General features: G+C 45.1%; 1 protein-coding gene across 2 annotated transcripts in view; it reads left to right on the top strand.

Annotated features, from left to right (window-relative positions):
• The first annotated feature begins 1,713 nt into the window (after window positions 1–1,713).
• The window catches only part of LOC144482729 (membrane-spanning 4-domains subfamily A member 4A-like), a 31,076-nt gene continuing 16,822 nt past the window's right edge, over window positions 1,714–15,967 (top strand). The window contains exons 1-4 of one of the 2 annotated variants that reach the window (XM_078201571.1): window positions 1,714–1,814; window positions 10,624–10,828; window positions 12,511–12,636; window positions 15,759–15,815. In XM_078201571.1, coding sequence (XP_078057697.1) covers window positions 10,640–10,828; window positions 12,511–12,636; window positions 15,759–15,815 — 372 coding nt within the window. In that variant the 5' untranslated portion in view covers window positions 1,714–1,814; window positions 10,624–10,639. Of the gene's footprint in view, window positions 1,892–10,623; window positions 10,829–12,510; window positions 12,637–15,758; window positions 15,816–15,967 lie in introns of both variants that reach the window. The other variant, XM_078201576.1, reaches the window with a different exon arrangement.

Raw genomic sequence — 15,967 nt, 5'->3', positions numbered from 1 at the left:
TAGGGTTGTTAAGAAGGCGTACGGTGTGTTAGCTTTTATTGGTAGAGGGATTGAGTTTCGGAGCCAGGAGGTCATGCTGCAACTGTACAAAACTCTGGTGCGGCCGCATTTGGAGTATTGCGTACAGTTCTGATCGCCGTATGATAGGAAAGATGTGGAAGTGTTGGAAAGGGTGCAGAGGAGATTTACCAGGATGTTGCCTGGTATGGTGGGAAAATCGTATGAGGAAAGGCTGAGGGGCTTGAGGTTGTTTTCGTTAGAGAGAAGGTTAAGAGGTGACTTAATAGAGGCATACAAGATGATCAGAGGATTAGATAGGGTGGATAGTGAGAGCCTTTTTCCTCGGATGGTGTTGGCTAGCACGAGGGGGACATAGCTTTAAATTGAGGGGTGAGAGATATAGGACAGATGTTCGAGGTAGGTTCTTTACTCAGAGAGTGGTGAGGGCATGGAATGCCCTGCCTGCAGCAGTGGTGGACTCGTCAACATTGAGAGCATTCAAATGGTTATTGGATAAACATATGGATGATATTGGAATAGCGTAGATTAGAGGGGCTTTTTAGATTGGTACCGCTGGTCGGCGCAACATCGAGGGCCGAAGGGCCTGTTCTGCGCTGTAATGTTCTATGTTTAAAGAGCTTTCCTATTTGCAGTAATTTAGTTTGATTTTTTTTTTAACTAGTGTCACAAGTAGGCCTACATTAATACTGCAATGAAGTTACTGTGAAAATCCCTTGGTTGCTACACTCCTGTTCAGGTAGACTAAGGGAGAATTTAGCATGGCCAATGCACCTAACCAGCACAGCTGGAATTCTCCCCAAACAATTCTAAGCCCCCAATTCACGTGAAAATGGAAGTAATCCCATCGATTTTTTTTTAGCATGATTTTCAGATTAAATCTCCGATATTCAGTGTATCGCAGAGTGCCCCAGTGGATTCCTGCTGAAAATCTGTGGGCGGGCCTTATTCCCGCCTGAGAGGCTGGCAGCGTAGCGTTGAGTGGGTCACTGCGCGTATGCTGATCTGTCAGAGCAAAGATCAGCTCATGTGCAGTGGACCCGCATTGCCAGCCTCCCGATCGCTGGCGAGCCCCGCAACCCCCCATCGCTGCCCTTGCAGAGCTCCCCCACCCCCCCGATCACAGGGCTCCAGGACCTCCTGGCAAACCCCGATGAGGTTACTTCGAAGCTTTAAATTTTGCATCCTGTTTCCAAATGTCCTTTTCCCTATTTTTATCTGCCATCCAAGAATGTTTACAAGAATGTTGCCAGGGCTGGAAAAGTGTAGCTATGAGGCAAGATTGGGTAGGTTGGGGAACAAAGAAGGCTGAGTGGTGACTTGACAGAGGTGTACAAAATTATGAGGGGAAGGGATAGAATGAACAGGATAAAATTGTGTCCCTTGGTGGAGAATTCTAGGACCAGGGGACATAGATTTAAGGTAAGTGGCAGTCGGGTAGAGGGAACATGAGGAAGAACTTTTTTATGCCAAGGGCGGAGGATGTCTGGAGTTGGGTGTTGGAGATATGGATCATTTATGGGTAATGATGAGAGTAGAGTCTAAACATGACAGGGATGTGGGTGCAGGGCCTGATCCTGTGCTGCTTATTCCTCATATTTCCAAATCATTTTCGCAACCTGTGTAATTAATGCAAAGCTGAGACTCAGAGGAACAATCATCATAAAAAAGGGTGGAGACTGTGAGCTCAGTCTGTCATATTAACAGCTGAAAACATAATGACATTCGGGTTTGTGGCCACACTTTGATTCGGCTGAAACGTATCAGAGTGAGAAACTGACTCGTCCCACGGTAAGGTAAGATTCAGGTCATATTTCCAACTCTTCCTGTTCACTGAGGGTCTCCGGGTTCTTGGAAGTTTTCATCATCAACGGTGAGTCTGAATCCCACCAGATAACTGGAAAAGGGAATTAGATCAGTATCTGAAAATAGAAAATAATGTTCAGCGTTTTGGGGGAAAGGCAGAATGATATTCGGCGAATTGCTCTTGCACAGAGACAGCACAGACCAGACTGGCCAAGTGGCCTCCCTCTGGGGTGTAACTATTCTGTGATTCTAAGATTTGGTAATTGGTAAAGAACTAGAATTAATAATTTGGCAGAATGGGATCATGGGGCAAACCGTGACCATAACAGGATTGGATTACAGGGTCAAAGGTAGGGTTCTGAAGACTGTGGAGGAACAGAGAGATCTTGGGGTCCATATCCACAGATCTCTAAAGGTTGCCACTCAAGTGGATAGAGCTGTGAAGAAGGCATATAGTGTGTTAGCTTTTATTAACAGGGGGTTGGAGTTTAAGAGCCGTGGGGTTATGCTGCAACTGTACAGGACCTTGGTGAGACCGCATTTGGAATATTGCGTGCAGTTCTGGTCACCTCACTATAAGAAGGATGTGGAAGCGCTGGAAAGAGTGCAGAGGAGATTTACCAGGATGCTGCCTGGTTTGGAGTGTCGGTCTTATGAGGAAAGGTTGAGGGAGCTGGGGCTGTTCTCTCTGGAGCGGAGGAGATTGAGGGGAGACTTAATAGAGGTTTATAAAATGATGAAGGGGATAGATCGAGTGAACGTTCAAAGACTATTTCCTCGGGTGGATGGAGCTATTACAAGGGGGCATAACTATAGGGTTCATGGTGGGAGATATAGGAAGGATATCAGAGGTAGGTTCTTCACGCAGAGAGTGGTTGGGGTGTGGAATGGACTGCCTGCAGTGATAGTGGGGTCAGACACTTTAGGAACATTTAAGCGGTTATTGGATAGGCACATGGAGCACACCAGGATGGTAGGGAGTGGGATAGCTTGATCTTGGTTTCAGATGAAGGTCGGCACAACATCGTGGGCCGAAGGGCCTGTTCTGTGCTGTAATGTTCTATGTTCTATGTTCTATGGAGCTTGACATTAAGCTTGAGAGCGAGAAAGATCCTTCACAAACACAAGTTTAAAATTAGTATAAGGCAAATTTAAAAGGGTAGACACAGTAAGAAGTCTCACAACACCAGGTTAAAGTCCAACAGGTTTATTTGGGTAATTTTGTTGGACTTTAAGCTGGTGTTGTGAAACTTCAACGCTGACATCTCCACGGCATAATTTAAAAGGAACAGGCTGTAAACTGAACATCCTGAACAGTAAACAGGCGAACCGAGATAAGCAGTGGGGTATTTTTAAGGAAATGTTTTAAATCATATCACTACACACGGCTAAAGGGAAATATTTCTAGTTGTTCAGTCAAGTAACTGCACAGAACATAAACAGCAAATTGCAGGTTAAAACTGAAGACCTGCTTTCATAAAAGAAGAGGTAATGCAGTGGAATGTGGAAAAAGACAGAAAACAACAAAGGAAAACAAAGAAAATATTGAGAGCAGCAATACAAACAACTTTAAAAATACAGTGCAGCCTCGTTAGGACGCGATGGTTGGGGTCCATAAAATGTTATCGCGAAAAAAGCGGGGTCGCGCTAAATCAGGGTTCAAGAAAATCAGCGTTCAAACTTACCCAATGTTGGCCTAACATCCTAACTATTTCAGTGTCTTTGTGTTCAATGTTTCCATTCTAGGTCTGCCTGTCAGTTGTGAAGGAAAATGATCTTGAAATGTTTTCCTGAAAATCTTTAATTGCTGCACCCCTATTCAGTATGACACTAAATTAGGTCCCCGAGGAGCAGGGCGAGAAGCAAAGTGGCCCCGCTACCATTTAGAGATAAATTTTCACTTCCCTAGTTACCAGCCAGCGCTGACATGCAGGGCAATGCTAATGCCCCTTCCACCACTGACATATTAGGGTTCCGCCTAAAGATCGCCACATCTTTCCGCCCCGGGAAGGGCTGGAGACTACCTGACTATCCAATTCAGCCGGTTACAGCAGGGCGGCCGGTTCGACAGTGATGGTGGATATCGAATCCATACTAGAATTGGGATTCCACTATATTAGTCCAGGCAGTATGATAGACCGCGGACCATGAAAGTCCTCACTTGTGCTGATTCAATCAATTATGTGCCTATCGACATTACTGCCTGATGCAGCCGAATGATGCTTCCAACTTTCAACTGATTCGCGAACTGTTCCCACTGTCTATTAATATTCACGCTTCCACTTGCAATCTATAGCCTTCCGCACTCCAACGATGCCGGTGTGATTTGCTCAGGTAAAAAAAAAATCCGTCTATCATCTGCAGCCTGCTTTCCGGGAAAGAGCGGATAATGTATTCTGAGACTGTATTCAGACGTAAAGAGAGTTGTGAATAATTTCAATATTCTGAAAATAGAAGTGTTGTTACATTAACACCAGGACTTAAGTTTTTAAGAAAATAACAGAAACGAAAGTGATTGACAATTACATGAGTGGGAAAAACGGGTCCAATGATTCATCGCGTTATATCCGAATTCGCGCTAAATCGGGGCGCATAAAATCAGGATTCCACTGTAATAAGATAATAAAGGAAATAGTGAAAGATTTTATCCATACATGATGCATAAGAGGAAGATGCTCAGGGTGACCTGGCCTCTCTTAGGCTGTCGCAAGTGATACAACAAAAGATATAATGACAGATTTAATCATCGAAATCCCAATGCAGAAGGAGGCCATTCGGCCCATCGAGTCTGCACCCACAACAATCCCGCTCTATCCCCACGAATTTACCCGCTATTCCCTCTAACCTACACATCCCAGGATACTAAGGGGCAACTTAGCATAGCCAATTAACGTAACCCGCACATCTTTGGACTGTGGGAGGAAACCAGAGCACCCGGAGGAAACCCATGCAGACTCTGCATAGACAGTGACCTAAGCCGGGAATCAAACACAGGTCCCTGGCGCTGTGAGGCAACAGTGCTAACCACTGTGCCACCGTGCCGCCCCAAATTAATTGCAGATTATTATTATTGTGAGTGTTGTGAACTCAATTATTAATTGAATTCTTTGCATTCACTTCCAAAGTTCAGGAACAGAATAAAATACTGGGAGAGAAGGAAACTAAAATAAATTAATGGGTGGACCTTATAAACAATGGGACTAATAGTGGGATTTAGGAGTTAAATCCCCAGGAGCTGATGGTTTTAACCCAGGATATTAAAAGAAGTTGGTGAGGCAATTGCAGAAACATTAGTCACAATCTTTTAAAGGTGTCTTGATGTCCTTCGGGGAAGAAAATCTTCCGTCTTTATCTGGTCTGGTCTATATGCGACTCCAGACCCACAGCAATGCGGTTGACTCTCAACTGCCTGCCAAGGGCAATTAGGGATGGACAATAAATGCTGGCCCAGCCAGCGCAGCCCATGTCCCACGGATGAATGAAAAAAAAATCCTGTCGCCGATGGGAAATTTGCCAGCACGAAAACAAAAAATGCTGGAAAATCTCAGCAGGTCTGGCAGCATCTGTGGAGAGGGAACAGAGCCTGGTGGAGTTCTTCGAAAATGTGACTTAACACATTGATGAAGGGAAAGCGGTAGATGTGGTTTATATGGATTTTAGCAAGGCGTTCGATAAGGTCCCCCATGCAAGGCTTCTAGAAAAAGTGAGAGGGCATGGGGTCCAAGGGGCTGCTGCCCGGCGGATCCAGAACTGGCTTGCCCAAAGGAGGCAGAGATTGTGTATAGATGGGTCTTTTTCTAATTGGAGGTTGGTCACCAGTGGTGTGCCCCAGGGATCTGTTCTGGGGCCCTTGCTGTTTGTCATTTTCATAAATGACTTGGATGAGGAAGTGGAGGGATGGGTTGGTAAGTTTGCCGTCGACACGAAGGTTGGTGGGGTTGTGGATAGTCTGGAGGGATGTCAGAAGTTACAGAGGGACATAGATAGGATGCAAGACTGGGCGGAGAAGTGGCAGATGGACTTCAACCCAGATAAATGCGTAGTGGTCCATTTTGGCAGGTCGAATGGGATGAAGGTGTACAATATAAAGGGAAGACCCTTAGTACTGTAGAGGATCAGAAGGACCTTGGGGTCCGGGTCCATAGGACTCTAAAATCGGCCCCGCAGGTGGAGGAGGTGGTTAAGAAAGCGTATGGTGTGCTGGCCTTTATCAATCGAGGGATTGATTTTAGGAGTCCAGGGATAATGATGCAGCTATATAAGACCCTCGTCAGACCCCACTTGGAGGACTGTGCTCAGTTCTGGTCGCCTCATTCCAGGAAGGATGTGGAAAAGATTGAAAGGGTGCAGAGATTTACAAAGATGTTGCCTGGATTGAGTGGCATGCCTTATGAGGATAGGCTGAGGGAGCTCGGTCTTTTCTCCTTGGAGAGACGTAGGATGAGAGGAGACCTAATAGAGGTGCATAAGATGTTGAGAGGCATAGATCGGGTGGACTCTCAGAGACTTTTTCCCAAGGTGGAAATGGCTGCTACGAGAGGACACAGGTTTAAGGTGCTGGGGGGTAGGTACAGGGGAGATGTTAGGGGGAAGTTTTTCACACAGAGGGTGGTGGGTGAGTGGAATCGGTTGCCGTCAGTGGTGGTGGAGGCAAACTCAATAGGGTCTTTTAAGAGACTCCTGGATGAGTACATGGGACTTAATAGGATGGAGGGTTATAGGTAGGCGTAAAAGGTAGGGATATGTTCGGCACAACTTGTGGGGCTGAAGGGCCTGTTTTGTGCTGTAGTTTTCTATGTTTCTACCAGCCGAAGATTTCCCGTCTCGCCAAGAGTGGGAATCGTAACGGGTGAGACAGAAAATTCGGCGGATCATGTAAAGGTCCACTGAGCTGTGACGGGAATTTCTAGTCTTGGGGAGCACATAGCCAGAAAACTCCCCCCACCCCAACCTCACCCCACCCCCATCCCCCCCCCCCCCCCCCCCCCCCCCCCCACCCCCGCCACGTTTTGGCTCTTTGTCGGAGCTAGAAATTTGCCAATTTCACTCCAGTTTCTGAGGAGAATGAGAGAATGAAGCTAGGCCTGTCAGTTTAGCATCAGTGAAACATCCATTCAGATTGGGGGAAGCTTCTAGAATCTCTCATTAAAGGACAGAGTGACTGAACATTTGAAATATGAATGGATCACAGAGAGCCGGCCTTGCGTTGTTACGGGTAAGTCAGGTCTGACTAATATGTGTGATTCGTCACTAAAAAAAGCTTGTAAGAAATGTCTCTGTTATTATTTACATGGATTTCCAAAAGGCATTCGGAGGTTCAACACAATTTGCAAAAGTGAGAGTTAGAGGTCACATTGAGGTCTGAGGTAAAATTTGTTCAGGAGATATGGACAGAGATTGGGGAAGGGAGCAGGACTCTGATTGGCACGATGGGATAACTAGTCTATTCTGAGGCTTTTGTTTTGCACCACATTTACTAATGACCTGGGTGAAGGAACAGAGAGCTCTAGATCCAAGGGTGCAGGTGGCAGCAGTTTGGGAAGAGCATCGAGTCCAAATCCATTAAGTGACATAGATTGGACAAGTAAGTTTCACTTTCTTCGCCCCTTACCCTCACACACACTCCCTCTCCCCTCACCCCTCACACACACTCCCTCTCCCCCCACCCCTCACACACACTCCCTCTCCCCTCACCCCTCACACACACTCCCTCTTCCCTCACCCCTAACACACACTCCCTCTTCCCTCACCCCTCCCACACACTCCCTCTCCCCTCACCCCTCACATACACTCCCTCTCCCCTCACTCCTCACACACACTCCCTCTCCCCTCACCCCTCACACACAGTCCCTCTCCCCTCACCCCACACACACTCCCTCTTCCCTCACCCCTCACACACACTCCCAGTCCCCCTATCCCTCACACACACTCTCTCCCCGCCACCTCTCACACACTCTCTCTCCCTCTCACCCCTCACACACTCTCTCTCTCACCCCACCACTCACACACACACACACTCTCTCCCCCCACCCCTCACACACATTCTCTCCCCCCACCCCATCCCTCACACACACTCTCACCCCCACCATTCACACACACACTCTCTCCCCCCACCCCTCACACACATTCTCTCCCCTCCCCCCATCCCTCACACACACTCTCACCCCCACCATTCGCACACACACTCTCTCCCCCCACCCCTCACACACATTCTCTCCCCCCCCCCATCCCTCACACACACTCTCACCCCCACCATTTGCACACACACTCTCTCCCCCCACCCCTCACACACATTCTCTCCCCCCCCACCCTTCACACACACTCTCTGGTTTGCACTGAATCATCACCCACACATACGTGCACCTTTGTCCAGCATGAATCTCATTATAAGTTTTACCCTTCCCTGCAAAGAATATTAAATTAAATCCATTTAAAACTATACCTTATTTCTAATGTTTACCAATATAGCTATAACTCCTGATTTGATTTGATTTATTGTCAAATATATTGGGATACAGTGAAAAGTATTGTTTCATGCGTGCTCTACAGACAAAACATACCGTACATAGAGTACACAGGGGAAAAGGAAAGGAGAGAGTGCAGAATGTAGTGTTACAGCCATAGCTAAGGTGTAGAGAAAGATCAACTCAATGTGAGGTAGGTCCATTGAAAAGTCTGACAGCAGCAGGGAAGAAGCTGTTCTTGAGTTGGTTGATACGTGTCCTCAGTTTCATAGAACATAGAACATAAAACAGTACAGCACAAAACAGGCCCTTCGGCCCATGATGTTGTGCCGAGCTTTATCTGAAACCAAGATCAAGCTATCCCACTCACTATCATCCTGGTGTGCTCCATGTGCCTATCCAATAACCGCTTAAATGTTCCTAAAGTGTCTGACCCCACTATCACTGCAGGCAGTCCATTCCACACCCCAACCACTCTCTGCGTAAAGAACCTACCTCTGATATCCTTCCTATATCTCCCACCATGAACCCTATAGTTATGCCCCCTTGTAATAGCTCCATCCACCTGAGGAAATAGTATTTTCTGTAGTTTCTTCCTGACGGAAGAAGGTGGAAGAGAGAATGTCCAGGGTGCGTGGGGTTCTTGATTATGCTGGCTGCTTTGCCGAGGCAATGGGAAGTGTAGACAGAGTCACTGGTTTGCGTGATGGACTGGGCTATGTTCACAACATTTTGTAGTTTCTCGCGGACTTGGACAGAGCAGGAGCCATACCAAGCTGCGATTCATGCAGAAAGGATGCTTTCTACGGTGCATCTGTAAACGTTGAGAGTCGGAGCAGACATGCCAATTTGCTTAGCCTCTTGAAAAAGTAGAGGCGTTGGTGAGTTTTCTTAACGATAGCGTCAGCACAGAGGGACTAGTACAGGTTGTTGGTGATTTGGACACCTAGAAAGTTGAAGGTCTCGTTAACACTACCTTTGTTTTCCGACAGAATCACAGAATTGTTACACCACTGAAGAGACCATTCAGCCCTTTCCCAGTAACAGCTCTCCTAATAATCATCATACCTTGATGCCATTCCACTGCCTTCTCCCCTTATCCTTGCACATTGTTTCTATTCACTAGTCACCTAATTCCCTCATCAATGACTTATTTGAAACTGCCTTCATCAGATTTCCAGGCAGTACATTCCAGACCCCAACCACTTGTGTGAAAAGGTTTTTTCCTTGCATCATATTTGTTTCTTTTGCAAATCACCTGAAATCTGTGCCCTCTCGATCTTGAACCATTTCTGAGCAGGAACAGTTTCTCCCCAATTATTGTGCCCAGCACCCTCATGACATGGACATCTCTATCAAATCTGCTTGTCATCTTCTTCTCTCCAAGGAAAACAATCCCAATCTTCCAATCTATCCTCATAGCTAAAATTTTTCATCCCTGGGACCATTCTTGTAAACCTCTTCTGCACTTTCTCCAAAGCGCTCACATCCTTCCAAATAGTATGGCACCCAGAACTGCACACAATATCACAGTTGAGGTCCAACTAATGTCTTGTATAAGTTCAGCATAACCTCCTTGTCCTTGTACTCTATATCCATATTAATAAACCACAGAGTACTCTATGTTTTAGTAACTACTCACTCCACCTGTCCTGCCAATTTTTATAATCTATGCACAAATACACACAAGTCCCTCTGCTGCTGCATCCTATTAAGAATTTTATCCCTTATTTTATATTGACTTTCCATGTTCTTCGGAGCAAGACTAACACTTCTTGGCATTAAACTTCATCTGCCACCTATCAGCCCACTCCATCTCCTTTTGAAGTTCAACACTGTCTTCTTCACAGTTTACAAGGTTTCCAAGTTGTGTATCTTACATAAACTTTGAAACTTTCAGTGCTTCTACCAGTCAGAGTCCACTTGCCAACCAATTAGCACACTCTTCCCAGGAAGTATAAATTGTTGTTGCCTTTATCATTGTATCTGTCCAGCTGAGTGCAAGATGAAAACTTTTAAAAGTATATTGTCCTTTTCAGCAATAACTCTGAGTGTTTTCTGTTCCAGTGCCCCACTGGCAATTTCTTCAATTTTGATGATGTTTTTAATGGAAAAACATGTTGCCTAAATTTGTTTTCTGTGGACCCCCTCACCTCATAATTGTGTCCACCACTCCTGCACTTCATTTCTCCAAAATAAATTGAAATATTTCTGTTTCTATGTAACTGTACTTCATTGAGAATTGTGTTGTACTTAACAAATGCAAGTTGAGATATGGAAATGAAGATTGGTTTACAAATGGGAAAGGAATCATTTATTCTCCTATATTTTTCAGACAATTGTGGTGAAAAATGGCTGGCATGTTGAAGGCTGATGGAGATGTCCTTGCACCAAACCAACTCCCACCACCACAGCCCAGCGGGCCACAAATGGTGCAATACTTGCAAACCGGTCCTCTGAACCAATCCATAGCTGCAGCGCTCAATCAAAATGATTCTGGTGTGCAGGAGATGCTCAAAGGAAAACTCAAGGCCCTGGGCGTAAGTGCAATTTCCAATGTGGGAAATATTGCTTCTATTTTAGCACAATAAAGATCAGAAGTAAAACCTAAAGATGTCATGTCCAATTCAAAGTGATATAGATCTGACTTGTATAGCTTTGCTTTTGACATAACAGCAGGAGATTTCCCAATGGGGTACAGAAGTGTAATGATTATATCACAAGACTAGTTAAGCAGGTCGGTTTAGCTGAGTTGTTTGGATGGCGGGTTAGTGATGCAGAGCGACACCAACAGCGCGGGTTCAATTCCTGTACCAAATGACATTATTTCCATCAGCCTCTCAACCTTGCCCTTCACTTGAGGTGTGGTGATCCTTACGGTAAATCACCACCGGTCAGCCCTATGGTCATCTGGGACTATGGCAACTTTACCTTTACCAATCCAGGGGCCTGGGCTGAAGACCTGGAAATAGGAGTTTAAATCGCACTCCGAGATTGGGGAATTAAAATCCAATTGAACACAGCGAGAAACAATAACAATTAACGTCAATCTACTGGATTTTCATAAAACCCAATTGGTTCACAAATGGATAGGGATAGAAATCTACCATCTTTATCTTGACTGGCCTCGATGTGACTCCAGACCTATTGTAGTGTGATTGACTTTTAACTGATCTCTTAAATTATTGAGCAAGCTGTATGGTTCGAATAAAACCTTGTGTCCTTCCAGTGGTTGGACCCTCCATGGTGCACAGAGGAACCTTTGGCAACAATGGCTTCCGCTATGGCAAAGGTGCTGGCACCAAGACAAACATCTGGCTCTCTAACTGGGCCATAACTTATTCGGAGTGAATTGGATGGCCACTCTGCATCCAATTACGTACGCAGAATTTCTTCCATTCCTGTCTCATCGGCCTTCCAATTCAGGCTGGGTGAGATCCAGTCAATGCAGCAATCTCTGAAGCACAATGGTGCAGTCCAGGGGAGTCAGACTGACATTGGATACACCCCCTTTATATAGATACCAAACAAGTAGGTTCAATGGTCTGATTGATATTGATAGGTTAGGGAAAAAGGCCGAATGGCCTTCTTCTGTTGCTGAATGTTTCCAGATTCCTTATCTTCAAGGGGCGGGGGGGGGGGGGGGTGGTGGTTTCCTCATACTGAGCTGTGCATTAAGCATTATCAGGAAAATGTGGTTGAGAAAATTGCACATTCCTTCCAGTCCCCATTAGATTATCCTTGAATTAATATCAATGGATGGAGAATCAGACAGGTTCTTTTACTGACGTGCTATCATCCTTACCAGAGCTTACTTCATACACAGCACACAGACAATGGTCTGTCACAGTGATATAGAATGATATTCACCCTTGTTTCATAAGATGAGTTTCACCCACAGAACATCAAGTTATCTCTGATTGTGCTCCAGTATTGATATTAAATCAATAAATTAATTCTAAAATAGAGTCGATTCCGTGAAAGATTCTGTTTTATTTCATTTTCTACATTAAATGCTAAAAATTACCATTTCCAATTCCGGAATTCCAAGTTGTGTATTGATTGGATAAACTGCACAGAGTAGAAATCACTGGAGGTGAAAATCAGACTCTTTCTATGGAAAGGGCGGCTGATCTGCACTGTCAATTTCACACCATGGAGCAAGTTAAAACTACTGACAACAGATTTGTTTTAATATAACAACATTTTCTGGTTCCTGCAGATAACAGAGATTGTGACGGGGATAATCGCCATGATCATTGGAATTATACAAATCATCATTGTGTCTAATCGAAACAGCACCAACTTTTCAGTATATGGCGGGACGCCCTGGTGGACTGGAATTCTAGTAAGTACAACTGATGAAAGAAGATTGTAAAGTTGTAGGCTTTTCTATAGCTACCTGCCATTCATTAGTTACCTCTGGCAGGAATCATGCATTGACCACTTGGGTGCATAAACAGGCATTTGTTACTGTTCGCAATGTCCTAGAGTCGAGAAGCAAATATTGTCATGGATTCCTTGTTCTTTTATTTTGTTCACAGAATGTGAGCTTTGTTCACAAGTTCAGTATTTATTTCCCGTCCCTAATTGCCCCTGAGACAGTGATGGTGAGCCACTTTCTTCAGGCATGTGATGTTCATACAACACCAGGTTAAAGTCCAACAGGTTTATTTGGTAGCAAAAGCCACACAAGCTTTCGGAGCCCCAAGCCCCTTCTTCAGGTCTTCTTCAGGGGCCTTCTTCAGGAGCTTGGTGTTGTTAAACTTCTTACTGTGTTTATCCCAGTCCAACGCTGGCATCTCCACATCATGTTCGTACATCCACAATGCTATTAGGAAGGTAGTTCCAGGATGTTGACCCAGTGACAATGCAGGAAAAGCAAGACTGTTCCAAGTCAGGGTGGTGTGTGACTTTGAGGGCTACTTGTAGCTTCTACCCTGTGATTAAAGGTGGTTGAAAGCAAAGGATTGAAAGGGTCTTTTTTATTCATTCATTTGGATATCGCTGGCTGGGCCAGCATTTATTGCCCACCTCCAATTACCCTCCAACTGAGTGGCTTGCTAGGTCATTTCAAGGGCATTTAAGAGTCTCCTGTGTGTATCTGGAATCACATGTAGGCCAGAGCATGTAAGAACGGCAGATTTCCTTTCCTAAAGGAGATTAGTGAACCAGATGGGTTTTTCCGACAATCGACAATGGTTTCATGGTTATCAGTAGACTTTTAATTCCAGACTTCAAATTTCACCATAGTGGGATTCAACTCGGGGTCCTCAGAAGGGGGTCCCCGAGGTTTTTCTGTAATTTATTCATGGGACATGGCCATCACTGGCTGGCCAGCATTTATTGCCCATCCCTAGTTGCCCTTGAGAAGGTGGTGGTGAGCTGCCTTCTTAAAACACTGCAGTCCACGTGCTGTGGGTTTCCCCACAATGCCATTAGGGAGGGTCTCTATATTACTAGTCCATTGACAATACCACTGCGTTGAGTGCTCATGGCGGTAGATAGCATGCTGATCAAGCGGGCTATTTTGATCTGGATGGTATCAAGTGTTGCTGGAATTACATTCATCCAAGCTTAGGGAGAGTATTCCATTACAATCCTGGATAGGCTTTGGGGAGTCAGGTGGTGAGTTGCTTGGTGTAAAATTCTCAGCCTCTGACACTTTCTTGTAGTCACTCTTTAGATAGCTGGCCCAGTTAAACGTTCTGGCCAATAGTAACCCCTCTGTGTTGATGGCAGGGGATTCAGCAATGGTAATGCCATGGAATAATATGTTGGATTATCTCTTGTTCGAATTGGTCATCACCTGTCACTTGCCCGGTGCAAATGTTGCTTCCACTATCAGGCCAAGCCTGAACATTGTCCAATCTGACTGCATATGGGTATGGAGCACTTCAGTGTCGAAGGAATTGTGAATGGTAATGAGCACTATACAACCATCAGTGAGCATCTCCAGTTTTGATCTTATGTTGGAAGGAACATTATTGATGGTTGTGTCTAGGACATTCACCTGAGGAACACCTGCAGTGATTTGATTTGATTTATTATTGTTACATGTATTAGTGTACAGTGAAAAGTATTGTTTCTTGTGTGCTATCCAGACAAAGCATACTGTTCATAGAGAAGGAAAGGAGAGAGTGCAGAATGTAGGGTTACAGTCACAGCTAGGGTGTAGGGAAAGATCAACTTAATAGTAGGTAGGTCCATTCAAAAGTCTAATGGCAGCAGGGAAAAAGCTGTTCTTGAGTCGGTTGGTACGTGATCTCAGACTTTTGTATATTTTTCCAGACGGAAGAAGATGGAAGAAAGTATGTCCGGGGTGCACGGGTCCTTGATCATTCTGGCTGCTTTTCTGAGGCAGCAGGAAGTGTAGACAGAGTCAATGGATGGGAGGCTGGTTTGAGTGATGGATTGGGCTTTGTTCATGACCCTTTGTAGTTTCTTGCGGTTTTGGGCAGAGCAGGAGCCACACCAAGCTGTGATACATCCAGAAAGAATGCTTTCTATGGTGCATCTGTAAACATTGGTGAAAGTCGTAGCTGACATGCCAAATTTCTTTAGTCTTTTGAGAAAGTAGAGGCATTGATGGACTTTCTTAACTATAGCCTTGGTGTGGAAGGGCCAGGACAGGTTGTTGGTGATCTGGACACCTAAAACCTTGAAGCTCTCGATCACTTTCACTTCGTCCCCGTTGATGTAGACAGGGACATGTCCTCCACTACGCTTCTCGCTCTAGCTTGACATTCAATGGCATTACCATTATGGAATCTCGCACTATCAACATCCTGGAGGTTACCATTGACCCAAAACTGAACTGGGCCAGCCATGTAAATACTGAGGCTGCAAGAGCAGGTCAAAGACTAGGAATCCTGTGGTGAGAAGCTCGCCTCCTGATTCCCGAAAGCCTGTCCACCTTATTCAAGGTGCAAGTCAGGAGTGTGATGGAACACTCTCCACTTGCCTGGAGTGTGTCACTCCAACAACACTCAGAAAGCTCAACACCATCCAGGACAACAAAAGCCCACTTGAGTGCTGTCCTGTTCACAAACATTCACTCCCTCCACCACCGACACACAGTGGCAGCTGTGTGTACCATCTACAAGATGCATTGCAGGAGCTCACCAAAGCTCCTTAGACAGCACCTTCCAAACCCATAACTGCTGCCATACAGAAAGTCAAGGGCAGCAAACATATGGAAACACCAGCACCTAGAAGTTCCCCTCCAAGGTATCATCTTGAATTGGAACTAAATTGTCATTCCTTCACTGTCACTGAGTCAAATTCCTGGAACGCGGACCCTGCAAAAGATCTGTTGACCTCAGGTAAGATTTTCTGGTCTTGAGGTGAGAGCGGCTGGAAAATCCCACCCAATGTCAAAATTAAAGCTCTATCTTGAGGAGACAAGAATTTAGAACAAAAAGAATTCCATTCTTCCAAACTTGCTCTCTGATGTGAATTCTTTTTAAGTTTGTTATTGCAGGGTCACTTGCTGTAGCTGTTGAGAAGGAACCAACTCATTGTATGGTAAGTACTTGCTCAAAGAATTATTTTAATACTTTTGGTTTGCAATAAGTATCTCAAATCAAGATACCAACCAGCAAGAATTTGTTACTGACTATTCTCACATTAAATGCCTTTGATTTTCCATTTCCACAAAATCAACACTGTGGAGAGGA

This window comes from Mustelus asterias, chromosome 3, assembly GCF_964213995.1.
Source record: "Mustelus asterias chromosome 3, sMusAst1.hap1.1, whole genome shotgun sequence".
NCBI classification, from domain to species: domain Eukaryota; kingdom Metazoa; phylum Chordata; class Chondrichthyes; order Carcharhiniformes; family Triakidae; genus Mustelus; species Mustelus asterias.
Note: the sequence above shows the minus strand (reverse complement) of the source record. Positions and strands in the feature narration are given on the sequence as shown.